At 41.3% G+C, this 20,069-nt stretch overlaps 1 protein-coding gene across 7 annotated transcripts in view; it reads left to right on the forward strand.

Moving 5' to 3' along the window:
• Window positions 1-20,069, forward strand: part of LNX1 (ligand of numb-protein X 1) — a 153,006-nt gene that overhangs the window by 62,381 nt on the left and 70,556 nt on the right. For 4 of the 7 annotated variants that reach the window (XM_019287081.3, XM_019287080.3, XM_010401674.4 and 1 more), the window contains exon 2: window positions 11,028-11,186. Coding sequence is in view for 1 of the 7 variants with exons in the window: in XM_010401679.4 (XP_010399981.1) it covers window positions 11,161-11,186 (26 nt within the window). In the remaining 6 variants the exon portion in view is untranslated. Of the gene's footprint in view, window positions 1-11,027; window positions 11,187-17,063; window positions 17,325-20,069 lie in introns of those variants that run through there. The other 3 variants (XM_019287079.3, XM_019287082.3, XM_039551031.1) reach the window with 3 other exon arrangements.

Raw genomic sequence — 20,069 nt, forward strand, 5'->3', positions numbered from 1 at the left:
TCTCCTGTTTTTCTTTACTGTATCCTGTTGTTATATTCCCTTTGGAAGGTCTTTTAGAGAGTATTTTTTTACAGATTCTAAAAACTTCCTTCCTGGCATTTGCATTCTCTCTTCAGATGTCAAAATCAAAGATAATGGTCCATTGCTGGTGTTTTGGGAAGGGAGGGGTAGGCAAAGGAGTTTGCAGTCTCTACACACTCGTCAAGTCAACTTACTTTACGTGCAGCGTGAGGGACTTAGTGTGTACCAACAGTAGCTCACTGTTAGCCAGTACAAGAAGGAGACATTGAAATTCAAAGCAAGCATTTTGAAAATTGTCAGTATTTTCTGATCCATTTCCCCACATACAAAGCAAACACATCTTCCAAGGAACTTTGTGAACGTGATGCAAATCTAAATACGAATGGCAATTTTGTCCACAGGGCATGAATATAGACTTGTTCTGTCAGCACCAGGGATGCTCTGAACAACAGCCTCAGACTGGAGCCTTTGACAGATAATAGTAATGCCATTCATTTACCCTTAGCAAGTATCTCATACAATGTAAAGTGTCAGCACCAGCTCCCTGGCAAAGCAGCAAGAGAGGTCAGTAGCATGAAGCACAGGTATGTCATTGTTGTACCTGTGGAGATTTGGGTTCAACTCCTGCCATCATATCATACATAGAAATAGTTTGATGCCTTTGCTGTCCCACATCTGGAATATTTCAGCATATGTGCTCTTCAGAGGCCTAAAACTACAACAGCAAATATATCAACATTATCAACAGAGATTCAAATAGATGAGCTGTGGTACAAGTGCTTGTTCAAAAATTTCTGCTTTGTATGCCTGGGTTAGACCTTAATTTTCACGCTTTCAGAAGTTAACACATTCAGTAGAGATTCTTCCAAAATAATTATGCTAGAAAAAACCACACAAAATATTCAAAACATCACCAGACACTGAAAGCTGAGTTTATAGTTTCATAATGGGTTAGAGAAGAAGTTTCATTTTCTCTATTTTGCTGAAGAGCTTTCTGCAGTCTTGCTGCAGCCCAGAACACACTGAAAGGGGAACTACACTATGACAGTGACCCAATAATAGGAGATTTCTAGAATCACAGAATTTTCTGAGTTGGAAGGGACCCACAAGGATTATCAAATCCAACCCTTAAGTGAATGGCCCGGGCAGGTATCAAACCTGCAACCTTGGTGTTGTTAGCGCCATGCTCTGACCTGAGCTAATAAGTAAGTCAGCTAAATGGAGTTTCTGAATTTGTTTTAAACAGTTCTATTGCCACTTCTAAGGTATTTCATGCTACAATGTATAAAAACAAATGTTTTCTCAAGGAGATCTCATTTGAAATGATATTTAAGCATCCACATTACAGACCCCAGACAAATTCACTACTACTACTACTACTACTACTATTTAGTTTGTGAACTGCTGAAATGCTGTTCAATCTTGTATTGAATTTTATATATGTATGCATTATATATAATGTATTACACAGTTACATATTCACTTGATATGGTTTTTGAAAATACGCAACATCTGAATATACAGTGTAGAAAACAACTATAGTTAAAAAACCAGGTCCACGACCGCAGTGTAGAAAACAATTTTAGTTAAACAAACAGATCCCTGACCACCAAAGTCAAGGAATCCTGCTCTAGATTCGCAACTCCTGTGAGCTTCAGGAGAAGATTTTCCTGCTGTTTGGATATTTAAGACCACTTTACCACAATAGGAACAGGAGCTCTGCATTCTAGTTAAGACATTCTCAGAGAGAGTTTTCTCCCAGTGTAATGCTACCAGTTTTTCATCTCCATGTGAAAGCCTACCTGCTTTCACCAAACTTGTTTAATTGCTGTTGAAAGCCCCTGTCATCTCTAAGAAGAAGTTGAAATTGTTCCTGGAGACTGACAGGTACACAAGCAGAGTCACATGAGCTGCTTAAAATGCATTTTCTGTGTCGTGGGAGGGCAGAAGCTCATGAAAGGAGGCAGGGCTTGCTCTACACGGGAAAGGTCAGCAACCCAGCTGCTCTTCTATCCACTGTTTTCAGACCTTTTGGTTTGTAAGTAGAGCAGTTTAGGACAGAGTAGCACTTGCTCATTTGAGCTTTAGGTTGCATCTCTGAGCTAAATACCTTCAATTATCACCATCTCAGTTTGCAACAGGCATTGCTAAGGAAGTTCTCTGTATAAAATGTTATACTCTTCATTGGCCTGTGTGTAATTATGTTTTTGTGTCCTTACAACTTCTGTTTCTGGTGTAATCTATACTGTATGGATTGCATTCTCCCTTCAGTAAAGAAATTAGCAATTTAGCAGTTGGCACGTAAAAGGGATGTGCTTAGACTGATGCTTAACTCAGTTAGTAAAAGAGAGGTTATCTGCAAGATGTGCACTATTGCCTGTTTGCTGAGCTTGCTGGATCAGCACACAGTGCCTCAATCTCCAGGCAACAATGTGTTCAGACTGAACGTGCTGGGCTGCTCAGGAACCAGTGGGTTGAAAAATTCTTACTGCCTTCAAGGTGGCCCCTTTCTGTGTGCTCTTTCCCAGCAGCTACCTTTCATGGTTTGCTTTGTGGATGTACTAGAACTTGCAGTGCCTGTGTGGATGTACTAGAACTTGCACTGTGTGTGACCAAAGGAACATTTGCATTCCTAAAGGCACACTATTCCTCCAGTTGTACAAATTAATCCAGTAAAAGATACAACTTTTCCACATATGGAGAAGATATCTTACTTCTTTTTAAGAGCAGAGTGCCCATGGTGCCCATAGCATCCTGACTCAAATTTATGTCTTTGCAAGATCTTATCATGTCTATGGAAGTGACACACTTCATAAAACATGCTCTCTTTTTCTTAGCTAGATTGCACAGGCTTTAAACACTTCAAGGGACAATCCAGGGCTCAGCGCTGAGTTTTGTCCTCTTATGAGAAGGAAGGTACCAGCGCAGTAACCAGGCAGATCTGAGATGTCCATGGACCCCTGCCTGTTCCCAAAAAATTTCTGCAGAACTTCCCAGTTTGTGCTGTGTGAAAAAAAAAGATAGTTATAAGTGGGCAACCATGAGACATGCGCAGCTACTAATGCATTTTTTTCTCCTATGTGGAACACATCTGGGTCTCTTCAGAGAATTTCCATGACTGGCTCAGGCCAGCACTGAGCCTTTTGGCTGCAAGGTGTTGCAAGTATTGCAGAAGACTACAGTTCCTTCATAAGTTGTGCCTATGTGGCCTATGTGGAGTACTTGCACTGATAGCAAAAATTTATTTGCTGAGCTATTTTGCAAAGCCACCTGGAAAAACATGACACTTTGATGCAGAAAGAATGATGCTGAATGCCATTTTTTAAACAGTGCTGCAGAGATTGTATTCCAGCCAGCCTGTGTCAGCATTCCACAGGTCAGCACAAAATATCCATGTTGGTTTTGGACTGTTTGCACACTATGTAGCTAAACCCTGCACTGGCTTGTAATATATACAGTACTAAAAGATGGAGAGATTGAATAGGTGGCTGGGACAAAATATCTTGGCTCTTGGGAACGGCCGCAACTGTATTTAAAGTAACTGCATGAAGAAGAGGGTTAAGAAAGTAAATGTGGTTCAAATTCTCCTTGTCAGGAACAAATTAAATCAGCATGGTAGACGATCCAAAGAGAAATACATTTGGAAATGTTTATATGCTGAAGCTGGGAATCTGGGTAATAAGTAAGAGGAACTAGAATTTGTCAATAATCAAGATAAATTCAACTTAATTGTCTCATCGGGTTGCAGTGCTAGAGGGATCAATATGCTAGAATATTGTATAAGTTGTTTAAGCAGACCAAGGGCGATAAAAGAAATTGTGTGAGAGGAATGACTTTGTCTATAACCTGGTGACATATATCTGCCTAGCTTAGAACTGGGAAGTGCAGGATCTTAGGAAATGCAGCACAAAAAATATGCTGATTATCAAGGCTCAGCCATGAGCAGGGGTAGGCAGAGGTGACATTATAAGTCACTGAAATGAATCTGAAGACAGTATGAGCTAGTATTGCATGGGGGGAGGCAACAGTGTAATTATGGGGAACTTTATTTGGCATGTTTGCTGAAGATTTCATTTAGCAGCTGGTGAAACATCAATAGAGTAGCTTTAAATCCTGGATGATAGTTCTGCAAAAAAAAAAATTGTTAGACCTAGAGTGGAAGAATTCTGCTTTTAGGTAGCCTGATAGACAGAAGTGAATTTAATCCACGAGACTGTAAATCAGGTGTTGTCTCACGAAGAACTGATCATGACCTGGTTACATTTAATACACTTGAAGAGAATACAGTCCCAAATCCTAATATTCACACCTGCTGGTTTGAAAAGGCCAATTTCCCAAAACGGACAGCCGTTAATAAAACTGAATAAGGAGAGGCATGGAGGCATGAACAAAACAGAAAGTTTTTCAAGAGCTTACTAAATGGGCAAAACATTGTTAAGACAACATGTATGGCAAAAGAAGACAGAAAGTAGAAGTGGGCTTAGGCATCTGTATACATGTGTTTAAACAGGTATGAATTTGTCCACACATATCTGTATATGGGACTGCATAGGCATACATCTCTATAGACACCTATGTGGGCATGCAAACATACAGTACTTACATATTTAAATAAACTGTGTGGCTGTATATTGGAAAAATAGGCTATAAAAGGGAGATAAATATCCGCTGATATTTATATGTTAAGTATGGAAACTACTAGTAACACCTATGTTCTGAAAGAGTTTTAAATTTACATAAGGAAAAAAAATGTAGCAATGATGTGATCCAAGCAAGGATTGTTGGTACTGAAACTGCTAATAAGAAATGCATATATACCTGAAATGTTCAGCAAGTATTTCTGGTTTATGTTTGGAACGAAAAAGATGGTGTATATATATCACTTGAGGTGGATTAATTCTTTTCCAGCCCATCTGCAACTAAAAGAATGTTAGACAACTCCTACTTTGAGGAATCAGCTTTAAAGCAGTAGCCCCTGTATTTCCAGCAGCTATGCATCTTAATTTTTTTTTAATTGGCTGAGAAATTTTCTGGCCCACTGATAAGAACTTTCGATAAATTTGGGAACATTGGAGAAATCTGCCGAGACTGAAAGCACACTATTTTTTTTGCCAATGCCGTAACTGCACAAACAGAGTAATTCTGATAACAGCATGGCAGACAGCCTGACCTCACTTCCAGCAAAATAATAGAGAAGCTGATATGGGAATTCAAGTATAAAGAACAGGAATATTATTAATGGAAGCCAATGATGTTTTCATTTAATTCAGGCCTTGTCAGGTAAGCTTGGCTTGCTTTTTTAATGTAAGATTACCCACTTAGTTAAAAAAGTTACTATAGGCCTAATAGAAACTGAAAGTCTTCCATTTGATAGCCTACAATAATTTGATCCAAAATGTAGCATTTTGCATTCTTGTTTAAGAACATGCCAAGTGGCTAAGAGCTGGTGGATCAAAGGAGTTGTTGCAAAATCACACTAAAAAGAATTATTTTAGTGAGATTCCAGAGCCAGATCAGGACTCAGCCCTCTTTCAGCTCTGTTCACTACTATACTTGCAGGAAAAATACTGAACTACTCAGTGATTATGCATGGCACTAGAGAAAAGGGCATCTGAGTTGCCTAAAAAGAGGACTTCAGACAGAAAAAAGTGTGCTTTAACATGATCAAGGGTAAAATGATAAACCTGGAAACTGGGAACATATACCATATGGGGGAGACAGCTTCAGAAAAAAATAAAGACTTTGGAAAGACTTTGGAGACCTTAATGGGCAACCTTACAATGTAGCCATAGCTCAGTGGCAGGGCAAAATATCTGGTGTGATCCTTGATTACATGCGCAGAAGTCAAGTCAGGGCAAAGGTCTGATTTTGTCTGTGTTTATAGTATATATGCATATGGAGAGACTCATGAAGTAACATCAATCACATGACAGCCAGCTTTTTAAAAGAGGATTTAAAAATTGGATGAGAATGCAGGGAATAACAAAAATCTTACATAAAGGCACGTCTTTTTGTTCCACATGAAAAATAGATGAGCATGTTAGTACAAATAACACATGTAGAGGTACAAGATACAGCTACCAATTCTTCTGTCTTGCCAGGAAATGCATAACATGAATTGATGACAATAACCTCAGGCAGTGTCATCAAATTAGCAATAAATGATCCATGTATTTTTACATTTACGCACAATTAATTCCCAGAATGAAATACCAAAGAGACCAGCGGACTCCCCACCTTTTGGTTCTTCAGACCAAAGTGGAATGCTTTTCTAGAAAGATTCCTGATAGGGTTAAACCCAGGCAATGGGTTCCATAAAGGGACAGAGCGGGGATGTGCAGCTTGTGGCATGCAAGGAGTCAGACAAGACGACCTCCATCTCTCAACAAATCTTGAACTCCATGAATCATTTCCAGGTATAAACCTGGATGTAAAAGTTAATTCAAGAGTGGACTGAGCATACTATGTGCTATATTTGTACATGTTTTAAGTACAGAAATTTAATTCCACTTTAAAACAGTTCCTTTACCATGTCTAACAAAGTGTGGGAAAATTAGTGAGATGCTCTTTATGCCAAAGACTTCTTTGGTAATTAGGAGCAAATCACTTAATTTCTGTGTCTTGATTTGCCCATTTCTAGGGAATGAATCCCAGCTTTCCTGAGTTCTTCTCTTCTTGCTGGAGAGACCTTTTGGGAGGGACTGCACAAATTTATTCTTCCAAAAAGGCACAAATAATCTGAAAACTCGGGAAGGGCACAAGACTGATGTTTCAAATAGATCAAAGAGCTTTCACCCTGCAGAAGGTACTCGTTACCTTGGTCAGCAGTCCATCTGTACTGTGAACCTTGACGAGATAACTATAATTGTCCTAGGATTGGTTATGTAACGAGCTTGCTTTGCAATTTAACTAATGAATGTGTTGAGAGACCAGATTAATCTTTTAATTTTAAGAATTTCTCCCAATGGAAAACATATAGTGTCTGCCTATCTGTAATATTATCCTCTCCCTACAGCCAGAGTGATTTGGCCACTTGAATGTTTGTTTTGCTTATGTATGTAAAGCTCATGTGTTGACAGATTTTTTCTGGAGGAGGTTGAAGGACCCCAAGCTTCACTTGAGATTTTACAGCTGGGTCTGTGGGCTTTCCAAGTCAGGGCCATTCCTGAGGAATGCCATACAGGCTCTTTGATGGATGGGATGATTTTAGTTGCTAGTATGGCACAAATTGCTGGTTTGGGATTTTTTCTAGTAGGGCCATATTTAATCCTGTGCTCTGCTAGTCCATGAAAGCTGTCCATTTCAGAAAAATAGTAGTCTGGTACTGTTGTTGGTTCATTAACTGAGGACAAGAGATTATTTTAATCTTGGGGTTTTAATTTCTTCATTATGCTCCTGTTCTCCTTCTCAGGAGTCATCTAGAAAATATAAAGATATTGGGTACAGAAGATCCAGTAAATGCTTATGACAAATGAAACATGACTTCACAGAGTAACCTACAGTTTTTAAGAACTTTGCCAACTGTAAATTACACCAAGTAGGTCAATTTTGGAAGTCAGCATCTTATTTAAACTGTCACACTGTACAGAATTGCTATTTAATATTGGTGATTAATGACTGCAGAGTCCAGTCTAATTTCCAAGCAGACTGTCAGTAGCACTCAGTAGTCAGCAGAGAGTCCATAGTACAAGTGCTTGGCAACCCTTTTATGTTTTGCGATCCAATTTGGGTTGCTCATTTTCCACAAAGAGGAAACAAGAGAAGGAATTGATATGAAAATGCTGGCCTACAAGCTGGAGTTGGTTTTACACCTGATTATTCCCCCCCTAGAGTTTGTTCCTATTCTTCAGTATGCCTCTAGAAGCTGAGGTGCAATCCCACGGGAGAACATTGAATGTTCATGCCAGATGTGCATGTGGCCTGCCATTGTGGAGGTCAGGAGAGGGAGTTTCATCTGGGGGACTCCAAACTCCTGCTGTCTGGTCTGTCCTCACCACTCTGAGCCGTGACCCACAGCCCTTGATGCTCCTTTCCTGGCCTCACTCCTTGCTGCTCCTCCACTGAGTCAGAGGGTGAGCCAGGTCTACCTGTCCCCTTCCTCCTGGTCCCCATCCTACTGTCCATCCATGGGGGGCAGGGACAAGGGTGTAGTTTACCGTTGTGGGTACATCACAAATCCACAAGGAATCTCCAGTGCTGTCAAGTACTTGAAAGAGACAGCATGGCTCCGTTCCCTGCCAGACCTGTGTAGACAGGAATGTAACATGCACTGGTGAAAGCTCTTTTATTTCCTTTTTATAAGCAGTCTGCTGCCTGGCCTGGACAAGGGACTGGGAGAGAGTGGTCAGCAGCAGGCAAAGAGCTGACCTGACCCCTGCCTCTTCTGCTCTGGTTTCATGGGGCTTCACAGGAGGATGCACAGGCCTCTGTGTTTGCAGGACACAGTGATCTTTTCAACCCAACACAGAATGGCATCCATTACAATATTATCAACAAACATTTGATTATTACCATTTCCCCTAATATGACTTGACTAATCTTTTAACTTAGCTTGCACAGTGTGTACTGCCAATACTTTCAATGTATGCTGAAATCATTTAGTTGAAGTAAATAAATGAGTAAGTCTAATACAATAGAGTTTACAGCATGTTGTCCTTCCAGAAATAATTTCAGCAGTAGTGAAGTATGGAATATCTGCAACTTGAAATGTCTGTCCTTATACCTCTAATTGCACAGCTTGAGATCAATGTACAAATTTATTTTAAAAGTAAACATCTAAAGATGTAAATTTTTTTGCCTCCAATGTATGAATCTATACCAGGAAATTAGAAGTTTATCAAACAGGGGTCAATGCACCAGTCAGATCTATGATACACTGCTGTCATTTTGGTGCAAATTAATGAATTGTAGTGGGAAAATGTTCTCACTTTTTCGTGATGTTGGTGAAGAAAATCTGCCAGAGCCTTTAGCCAGCTGCAGGCAAAGGAGGGAACTGGTAAATAATACAGTTTACAGGCTGCAGTTCAAAGGTTCTTCTATGTTCCTTCCCAGCAGATGAAAGACATGTTCAGCTAGAATCTTCCATCAACAGGTACCAAAGAGATCACCAGTGATTTGGTTCAGAGCCAATAAATATATCACCTTCTAGGAAAGTAATGTGCCTGGTATGTATAAAGAAGTATAAATGCCATTCCAGAGCCAAGAATTTGGACAGGAATGAGTGCCCAAGAGGGCTGTATGGGTGAGGAGGAGAGCAGAGAGCCTTTTGTCTGAGCAGAGACTTACGGAATGTGAGGGGAAAGGAAAACAGGAAAGCATATCATGAGATAGGAAAGGCTATTTAAGCAATCCAGGAACATTAGCGTGAGAGCAAATGAGTTGGAGCTGGCCCTTAGTCTGGAAACTTAGAAAAGCCTCCCAGCAGTGGGAGGGAGGGCAAATTTGGCTAGTTTCTAAGATGGAAATTAAGTCTGTAACTGAGCGTCTGATGTGGTCACCTGTGACAACCCGGCTCTGGGCTTCCCGATCTAGGGCGAGCAGCCTCGGAGAGACCTCCCATGTGAGGAAGGATTTAAACACAGGCTTTGCTCAGTGGGATTGTATTTGCTAATGTTTAAGCTTCTGTAGCTTAAGCATGTTTTTAAAAGTACATTTCATATGCATAGTTCAATTTTGCAGACGGCTGATGCAAAATTGACTGAGGCTTGCATATCTGGCCTTGTGACTGCCATGGACATCTGGTCCCGTGCAGGCTGTGTCTCTCTGTACTGCACCCATCCTGGGGCAAGAGCAGCAGCTGCACAGTGCCCCAGATCCAGCACGGCACTGCCTGGGTTTTGGACAACTGTGCACGGAGCACTGGCAGGCTGGCTTGGCAGCGACCCATCCCAGGTTTCCTGGAGCAACTTGGAGCAGAGGTGCTATGCTGTTAGGGCAGAAAAGGCTAATACTACTGCAAATAAGCATCCATCCAGCTAAGGGTATGACTGTCACACTTGCTGGTAGGACTTGACATGTCAGTTGATGATTTCTTAAAATAAATATTTAACAAGGGATTTTATAATCACAAGTAGCAAGCACGCTTTTAAAATGTTTGAAGGGAAACAAACTTGCATAAGAATGAATTGGAGGCCAAGACCTGGTAGCCATAGATGTTTATATCACAGGCTGGGGATTTCCTCCTGCCTGTTTTCAGTGTATACTGCAGTTGCTTGATTCAAGTCCATCTCCAAAGCTCCAAATTTCCTTCCTTAGGAGCAAATGCTTAAGATGGCTGAAGTCATTGCATTTATTAGTGATTCACGTAGTTGGAAGATGAGGGTTTCTTTTCCTCTGTTGAAAATATTTTTTGAGGAAAAGGTCTTTTTTGCTGCTGCTGGTTTTGTTATTAACATTCACACTCAGCTCTTGCATCACATTGCAGCAGCACAACACCTAATCTACAGTACATTTTATCCTCTTCTTGGGTGCTTTTTAAACTGCAAATTACTGGGTAAGAGGGTTTACTGCAGTCTTAGTTTTGCAACATTCGTGAAATTAACAGAGTTTGTATTTTCAGACAGCTGATTCTGGAGTTTACAAATTGCTCTTATGTGGTTCAAGTGTTCACCACCAAGTGTACAGGAACAAGGTGAAGACTCAGCTTCCAAACTATTGATTCTGTGTTAGAACTTGTGGACCCCATCTTCCTTTTCAAAGGGGAAAGCCAACATGAATCTCCTGTCTTGAAACAATTTTTAAGATGATCCACTTCTATTTGCTAAATTTGAACCATGCTGATTGTCAGGTTAGAAGAAGAAAAGAAATTCAAGGAAGAACCTGATTGAAAATGAACTTTGGTATATGGCGGAAAGAAAAGTAAAAGCTTCAAATTACACTACTGTATGAGCAGCCTGCACATGCTTATCTGCCTGCGGGAGACATGACTGGGAGGGTGTGGTCTTTTAGACCTTAAATTGCTCAGGTTTATGCAATTCAGCTTTTCTGCACCTTCTGTCATGCCATAGGCTTTGCCATCTGACACGGGCACCAGCCGGTCTCTGCCTGCAGCTGCAGGGCTGAGGGGTGAGTGCAGGCCCTGCCCAGCCACGCTGGCCCACACCTGGTGATTTTCCACCTGCACAACTCTGCCGGCAGCGGATGAGAGACACTGCAAAGCCACACATGTGAGTTGAAAGACTTGTATCTTTCTTTATGCTGTTCCTACTTTCCCCCTTGAGCTGGGCATGAGTTGATCCAGGGGAGCAAAGGTGGAAGAAAATGCTCTGGTAAACAAACCAGCCCTGTTTAGTGGCAGGGGGAGTGGGCCCGAACCTCAGCCTGCACACTCAGGAGTGCCATGCAGCCAGGCAGTGATAAACACCTGCCGTATCTGTCATTAGAGATTCAGCTTCCCCATAACCTAACGTAGGGATTGTTTTCATAATCTAACAGAAAAGGACATATAATGTACCTGTAGGTTGCTGCGCTTCTTGGCAGGCAGTGTTAAAATACTGCTTACATACATACATGCTGATATGCAAAACCACTGAGCTTAGTTCATAACCTTTTTGTTAGCTAGATGTGCTTGGGTTTTTGTCTTCCCCATTGCTAAGAAGGTCTATTTCTTCAATAAAGTGTGTTGAAATCCAACTGATTATTTGTGGAGAGGTGCCATTTGTACTGCAGCTGCTTTAGCCCATCGCTTTATTAATCCTCTGGAAACCCATTTCTTCCCCTCCCCCAGGTTAAAACCCACAAAGTCTCACTGCAGCTGTAGGAGGTAAATTGAGGCTACATTCACCACTGCTGTATCTTGCTGCTTGATTTTATGCATATAACTGCAGCTGAGGTGAGGAAAGAAAGAGAACTTGGTTTGGTTTTTATTTTTAGCTCCTGTTCTTCTCACTTACTTAAACTTACGCTCAGTCCTTTACTCAAAACATCTTGTAATTCAGTACAGGTATATGCAGCAGCTGCAAACCTGTGAATATATATGAATAGGCATAACTTCTTGTAAGCTTTATTTCTATCCATAAGACTGATTGTTTGTGTGAGAGCATGTATATTCACAGTGCCAGCACAGAACCCAGAACAGCAACGAGGATACGTGGATATCTTCACCCACCGAAATGTACAATCAGAGTAGTCAGTAGACAAGGGGTTCAAGTACATAAATCAGATGGACCTGCTCATATGTTTAAACTTCTTAATGTTTTGGGTTGTTTTTAATGACCAGGGATGTACTGCTTGCATCAAGCTCTCAACCACTTTTACATCTGCCGAGGGAAAGCACAAAACCCAGAAAAGGTGCATATTAGACTTGTATGTCATGCTTTTTTATGCTGTCTGATGACTAGGAAAGGGCTCCTTCAATTGCAGGAAAAGCAAGATAACCTTAGGTGACTGTACTGGGCACTATGCAAAGCACTTGTTTTCCCACAGTCTTCTGTAGAAATGGAGCTCCCACTGCCCAAAATTATTTTCATTTGCTCATTCAGGTTTATGCAGAACAACATCAAGGCAGCTCCATCACTTCATTGAAACAGCAGGGTCTCTTATCTGCTGTTGTTGGAAAAGTACGAATGCTGACCTGCAAATAAAAGCCAGAAATCACTGTCAGGAATTTGGAAAGCTGCTGCTGTGTGAGGGGTTGTATCGTCAATACTCCCATCTACTTTCCTAAGACTGAAAATTCCTCTTAAGGAAGTAATCTGTTACTAATTTGCTATTTTATTCTTCCACCCCAAACCTCAGAGCCTATGTTTAGTTTCCAAAGATATAAATTGAATCAATCTGGGAAAGCTTGTCTCATCATTATCTTATCCTTGCCCCTTGAAAATACTCTCCCATTGCTAATTTCTCTTACTTGTTTGTGGTCCTAGAGAAGTGTCCTCTGCTTTGCTCACATGGATTCTGCTTTCGCAAGGGTATTCCAAGCCCATGTGTTTGAATATTAACTGCATCTGTAGCATAGAGCTGGAAAGAGGAATGTTCCTGGCTCTGAGTTGTGATCATCTACTAGAAGAGAAAATTGAATTGTCTTTTGGAAGAAGTTTGAAGGTGCTGGCATCTTCCCCTAGCATAGCTTTTCTTTAGTAAAATGGGAATAAATTTTGCACGCAGGATGAGATGATAGATTAGCTTCATTTCACTGCAAACCAGGAAATCAAGCAGCATTGTTTCCAGAAGGAAGGTAAATTAATACAGGCTTTCAAATGTAGAGAGTCTCCTCCAGGCTGGCTGCTGGAGGGAAGCAGTCCAGTATTTCTGGAGATGTCAGCCCTGTCTGCAGGGCTGGGTGCTGCCACCTGGCTCTTCTCACTGTCAGGGCAGATGGAGGCCTGTGGCTGATTTGGAGGGGACTCTGTGGCCAGAGCCTTTTGAGGAGGTAATGAGACCCCTCTCTTGTTAAAATGGCCAGACACTGCTGTCCTCCAATGCTGCCTGACTTAGCACTTATTTGCAGTGCATGTCCAGTTCCTTCATGGAAATTAGAAGCTGTGATGGACGAATATGTAGTTGATCTTTCCAAGGCTTTCCCTAAAGGCTCAACCTGAATCTGCAAAAGCAATCATTACCTGAATCATGGGATTCAAAGGGATTCAGCACAGAAGACAAAGTTTCACCTTCCATACATGTTCAGGGAATGGTTAGTTGGCAGCTCCGGTTTTGTACAACTGCTTCCCACTGTGTACTGTTCCCATTCCTCTGAATAGAAATCAATTGCTCCTTTACAAGCAGCTAAGCGCTCAAACTTCGTACCTGTCTAGCTGCTCCTGGTAACCCTCTCACTGGTCCTCCAGTTTCACTTTAATGCACCTGCAACATTCTTACTGGATCAATGAGTCTTAATAAAATAAATGGGATTTATGTGCCATAATTTCTTATTAAGGAATGCTTCCTATTTCTCTGTCTGGATTGGTAAATCTTTCAGCAAATGCCTTGCTTGAAAGCAGATAAATTCTGATTGCTTTTAGTTATAGTTCCTGTCTACTTTTTGCTTGTCTTTTCCCTAGTCTTTTGCTTTACATGCTTACGGCTACATGGTATAGATTGTGTTGAAATGATGATGCTAAAAAAGTATAGGTGATGCTATTATTTTATTTTATTTTCTACTACAAAGCTGATTTTGTACAATATCTTTAACAGCATCAGTTCTCACAGGATTTTACTAGTAGAACCCAGCGCTGTAAAGTATAGCTTTGGGTTGTCACTGTTTCAGTCTGAGAACTCATCTAATCACACTACTGCTATTTAAAAGAATATCTCAGTTTAGATCCAGTCAAAAAGGGTCTGAGGCACTGAAATAAATATGACTTGTAGGAGGAATTTAAAAGAATTTAAAAATCCCCTGGCCTGCATGCACACAGCAGATCACATCTGATGGTGAGAAAGGATGCAGGAAGCAGGATAGTTTGAGCATGTAATTCCTAATTGGTTTCTCATCACGGGACTAAACAGCACACAATTGGTCTTCACACCCACAGAACCGGTTCTGGAAGTAGGTATTAATTCAACCACAGACTTAACTATCTTTCCCAGGCTGGTGTCACTCACGTGTCCTGGCTGACAAAACCTTCATAAGCCTCTTGTTGTTAAGGGGAATATTACAAGGCCATCAGCAACACATGCATGTTAATTAGCAATGGCCTTTGGGGGAGTTCCCACAGAGCCCCAATTAAAGCAGTGATGAATCAAGTCCAGTGAGTAGTACCATACTCAGGGATGTTGTTTCCCAGCACTGAGCAGATGAAGGCAGAACCAGGCTCTACAGGATGTGTTTTAGTGGCTGAGGGCTTGGTCACTATAATAAACAAAATTTACTTGCTGAGACTTTTGTTCAGCAGGGACTTTAGTCATTATCCTGCTACAGAAAAAAAAGGTGCCCTAGAACAGAAACTATTGCACAGCCTTACCTAGAGAGATCTGCTTCCACTCCTGCTTGAATACTTTAGGTTTATTCAGTCTTCCATTTTAAAGAGAGTTATAAGCTCTACTGTACACCTAACTCCCAAATGAGCAATAGGGACTATCAGCAGATATAAATGGGCACTACTTCATAAGAGAGGCCTGTTCAAGAGAAAAAATGTAACTTGTGTTAGCCCCAGAAAACTGATAGGCAGACCACAGTACCTGGGCTGCAGGGTTCAGCCTCTTCAGTGTCCAGTATATCGCCTTCTTTCCAAGAGTGCATTTTCCTTAAATGTGAAATTCAGCAGTCAGCATTGAAAAATATTTGTAAGATCATCAAAATTTCTTCCCCTTGCCCCCTGAAATTTCTTTTTATGGATGCATATTGTGTGTTTGCCCATTTTTTTGGAGGCTGCCCCTGGGCTGCGCCACTCCACTAAGTTGTTGAAATTCACCTGCTGACTACCTTACCAGGGCTTGTGCCCTCCTTTTTTCAGGTTCCTGAATGGGACTGGGCCCCTGCAGCTGTAACCCTGGGACTGAGTAGCAGGGAATGCTTTCAGATTGTGCTATTTTAAGCAGCAGAGTGTCACTTTACTGTGCAGTTCTTCAATAGGGACTGGTTTTTTCTGATTAGGATTTGTTTATTCCGTCATTTTTGTGGATCCAAGTAGGAGGAGAAGGAAAGAGTAAGATACAGATATAATTTATGTTATAGACATTTATAGACCTATAATTTTAATTGTACATAGTATATAATATTTAATAATAATTTAAATTATTTTATTATGTGTAATATAATAATATTTAAATCTAAATCATAGTATGGGAGGTGCAACATAAGTAGACTTGAAATACAGATTATTAAATCCTTGCTCCACTGAATTTGCTTAATTTTTAAGTGCAATGGACCAGAGGTTTTAATTCAAGCATTTGCCTCTCTTGTTTAGACAAGTTACTCTTGGGAGCCAGCTGCTACAAGTTGCTGCTGTCCCCCCTACAGGTGCATGTCCATTAAGCAGAGGATGCAACCCTGGAAGTCAGGAGTTTGTGAGGGATTTCCCTCAGATCAGGTCTGAGAGTATCTCTGTGGTCACATTGCTGCACAAGGATTCCTGTGACAGAATCTGGGCACTGGCCCCACAGCATGGGAGCAGCCAGCTGCCCCTTCCCGTGCTCACCTAACCAAGTAGGTGCTTCTAACTGTGGGTTACTTCTAAAAAAAGGTCCCCACAGGGTGTTGTGAGAACTCATTAAGTAGTTTACCAACTATTAAGAAACTCCTGGATCAGAGAAGCAGTTGTAAAGGCACAGTGTAATTAAAGCACAGCTTACTTTATTATGTGTTATTAGCAGGGTTATCCATCACATGTTCCGCACTTCGTAGTTATTAAATGTTATCTCGTGGTCACGTGAGAAGATGCTGTGTGGTCTGAGGGTGGCAGGCACCATGGCCATGGGAGGCAGGTTGAGGTGCAAGGTTTCTGTGTCCTGAGGGGAAGAAGTCCTCCACTTCTCTTTTGCTCCCTCTTCATCAGCTCTTCCATGCCCTGGCATTCGGGCAGAGAAGTAGCATCACCCACCTTCGCTGCTGACCCACTTGGGGCCCTGGGAGAGGATTGCAAAAACAGATTAAGATTTACTGTGAAGCTGTATTAAATTAAGATTTTCACAATCCCATGCAATTTCCTCTGCCTATTGTATGGTTATTTTACAGTTAAGTAGGGCAGCCTGCACAGAGAACTTGTGGTCTGCGGTCCCCATCGCAGAGACACAGCAGACACACCTGCAGCAAGGACCAGGGGTGCTTTCCCTTGTGCAGTTTGCATGGACAGTTGTACCTGTTCCTGGCTTACCAGCATCTTAGAAGGCAGCTGGAGCACATGGTTGTCCAGCCACAAAAACACAGTTCTGTCATCTGCTCAAATGGCTGAAAGTAAGCTTGTGGTATTTGTAAGGCAGCCAGTCTTGCAAAGTCACATGGAGCAATCAGCCAAATCGGAGTAGTAGCGTACCTTTTGTTACATAACCAGCCATGCGATTTTATAATTTAGTATGTGAAATGCTGATGGCATTTATTATGTCAATTAGGATGAGCATATGTTTAGGAAGCCCTTGAGGAGTCAATCACAGTTGCTCACATAGCCTTGCTTTGACCACATGATTGACTTCCTTTGAGCAGGTAGACCGTGTGCCTTTGGGAAGCAGTTACCCACAGCCTGCCCATTTTGCTACATCTTTGCACTTGGAGTCTGAGCTTGTAGTTCTGGCATAAGCTGTCGGTCCAAGTCTGGGTTTACTGAGCTTTGAAAAAAGCAAGAAACAGAAGTTACTACCTTAACCATCACAGTATTTGACAGCTAGAGACATGTCAGCAGCAAGTCTTCTCAGAAGTACTACTTTCTACTAAGGTGAGTTCATTCTTAGGATATGCTCCTTATAGTAAGAAATACTTAACCTGCCGGATATGTACTGTCTTATTCAGATCTTCTCTTCTCTCGGGTCTTGCCCAGCTGTTCCTAATATTGTCAGTACTTCTGGGCTGTTTTGTTGGTTTTTTTTTTTCATTTTAATGTGCTGAGCAAAGTTTTGTATCCATGAAATCATCAGAAAGAGAATCCAGGTTTGTGTGGGTGTGTGAGAGACAGACAGATGAAAAAGCAGAATGTATTTCCATACATTCCTAGCAGGCATTTCAGCTACATAATTCCACAACAAAAACTTTTTCCAACATTGGTTTATTCTGTAAATTCCAGCATGAGCCACAGAGAAAATAACTTTTTTCAAACAGTCTGGTTCTGGTTTTAGAAGTTATTTTGCATGCAGGCACAGTATGACATTGCTGTTGGGTCTCACAGCTTGAGCTGCAACTTAAAAAGTTGGGGTTATTCACCTACTGTACTGTACCATGGGATTTTTCTATTCAGTTGGAAATGCCTTTCATCATAAAGGCTCTGCAAAGTACTTTGATTGTTATAAGCTCTGAGAGGGACTTTTTGACTAATAATAACTTTGAAAAACCAGCTGTCTTAAAACTGGGGCCAGGCAGAGGAGAGGTTTTGGAGCTCCTGTTCGTTGTCTCAGAGACGTTCTGTACTAATGTGCTGGACTTTTAAATACAATTATTTTCCTCTAAGGCCGAGTTCTAACAGTCTTTCCTATCATCTTAAAAGTCAAGCTGAATTCTTACATGCTAAATTGGTATCTCCAGGATCACCAACTCTCCTCCAGCTACTGGCTTTTTACCTGGAGGGATGCATCTTGCCTCTGCCCATAACAAATCTCCATCTAATTACACTTCAGGCAGAAAGAAAATGTTGTGATTCTTCTTTAGTCAGAAGAGATTTAAAAATAAGTGGAAAGGGGGGGAAAAAAAGAGAGTAGGATATATGTAGGAGGATTTCTGGTCAGTAGACGTGATGATAAGATTTTGGGCACCTTAGTGTTTTATAACCTTCCTTTGAACAAAGTTTCAAGTCTAGGCAAACTGACTCACCACTTTGGCCTTTAGTGCAGCTATGCCAAAATTGGTACAAATTATTACATGATATTTTATAGCCAGGTCTTTGAAATGTGAACCACTGTCTTTTTGAATCTAAAATACTGTATAATAGATATTATTGAAGTATGGGTCACTCTATAGTTCTTTCCACAACTGTTGTATTGTACCACCTTGAACAGTAAAGTCAGTGTAATCTATAAAAAACTTCAGTTGGAGAGAAGAAAACCACAGTAACAGGAAACCTGGGAGGCTGTTACCAGGGAAGACAGTTTGATGAAAGATAGGAAGTTAAAACAGTTAACATTTTACTAATGGCAAATAGTTTTCTAAAGGCAGTCAACCTGGTATTTCATTATAAAACCCAGAATATGAAATAAGTGATGTGGTCTTGCAACCCAGATTCTGGCAGGAGAAGTAAGGTCACAGCTAACCCTGCATAAACAGAGGGCTGTGTGCTTTTGCTTGAGAAGGTGAAGGAGGACCTCTGCTCCCTCCTAGCCATGATCCACTCTTCTCCCCAGTGTGAGTGAGCCACTAGATGGGGACAATGCCCACATCTCCTAACCTGCCCACGTCTAGGCAGTGGCAGCTGGGCTGAGGCTTCAATAAAGAGCTAATTCTGTTAGCTGTGAAAGCTGTCAAGCCTCCTAGCAATTTGATGTGGATATTTTTTAACATGAACAGCCAAGATGACAGTCTCCAAACCCTCAGCAAAGGAGCTGATTATCAAGAATGGCAGGTATTGGCTGCAGCATGCTCACAGCTAGTGTGGTGAAAGAAAGGCCAGGTAAAGCATCTCTGGAAGAATAAGGAGCTCCTACCCTTACCTGGCTGCTGGGAATGCCGCTGTGGAAGAGCGGTTTCCTTACATGCTTTACATGGCCCCTTTGGCCATACAGTGCCTTGCTGATCCATGTAAATGGATGGCTGTGACTCACTCAGAGATGCACATTTGTAGGAGATAATAACCCATGTTGGGACTGGGGGAAGGATGCAGAATGACTTTGCTATCACTATTTAGCTAAGAAGAGTACAACAGCTCTGTCGGTAGAACCTCCATCTCCTACAGGTTGCGCAGCAGAGAAATGGGGTGTGAAAAGGCATCTGTTTTAATCAGCAAATACAGGACTTGTTATACACATGCTCAGAGTGTGTATAAAACAGGAGTATTAATAAAACATGTCACTTAAACACAGAGAGAAAACCAAGCTAAAACAAACCCCAAACCAATTAATATTTGTCAATCTTACTGTACTATTTAGAATCCATTTACTTTACTTATGCTGGCCACCCTTACCATTGACTGAAGATTTCATTACCACCAAGCCGTACTACTTCAGGACTACTGGAGATAAATTCCTCTTACTGTTCTGCAGCTCATCTGTTTTGCTGCTCTCTTTTCCAGTGACGCCTGCTTACTGGCTTATCTTTCACCGTTTGTGATTTAAGCCGGTAGCTGCCCCTCCAGGCTCTGTGTCACTGTTTCTCTGGCCTTTAGGCATCTGGTTTTTAATTTCTGTGATAGCCACTCCCTCAGTATCTTTCATCACTTAATTGTTTTTCTTTTAGCTTTTGTTACTTGTTCTTTGCTACCTGAAGTTTCTTCCATTTTGCGTCATGCTACTTCCAAGTGCAGCCTCCTGAACTGCTGGGT

Source organism: Corvus cornix, chromosome 4 (genome assembly GCF_000738735.6).
Source record: "Corvus cornix cornix isolate S_Up_H32 chromosome 4, ASM73873v5, whole genome shotgun sequence".
Taxonomy (NCBI): domain Eukaryota; kingdom Metazoa; phylum Chordata; class Aves; order Passeriformes; family Corvidae; genus Corvus; species Corvus cornix.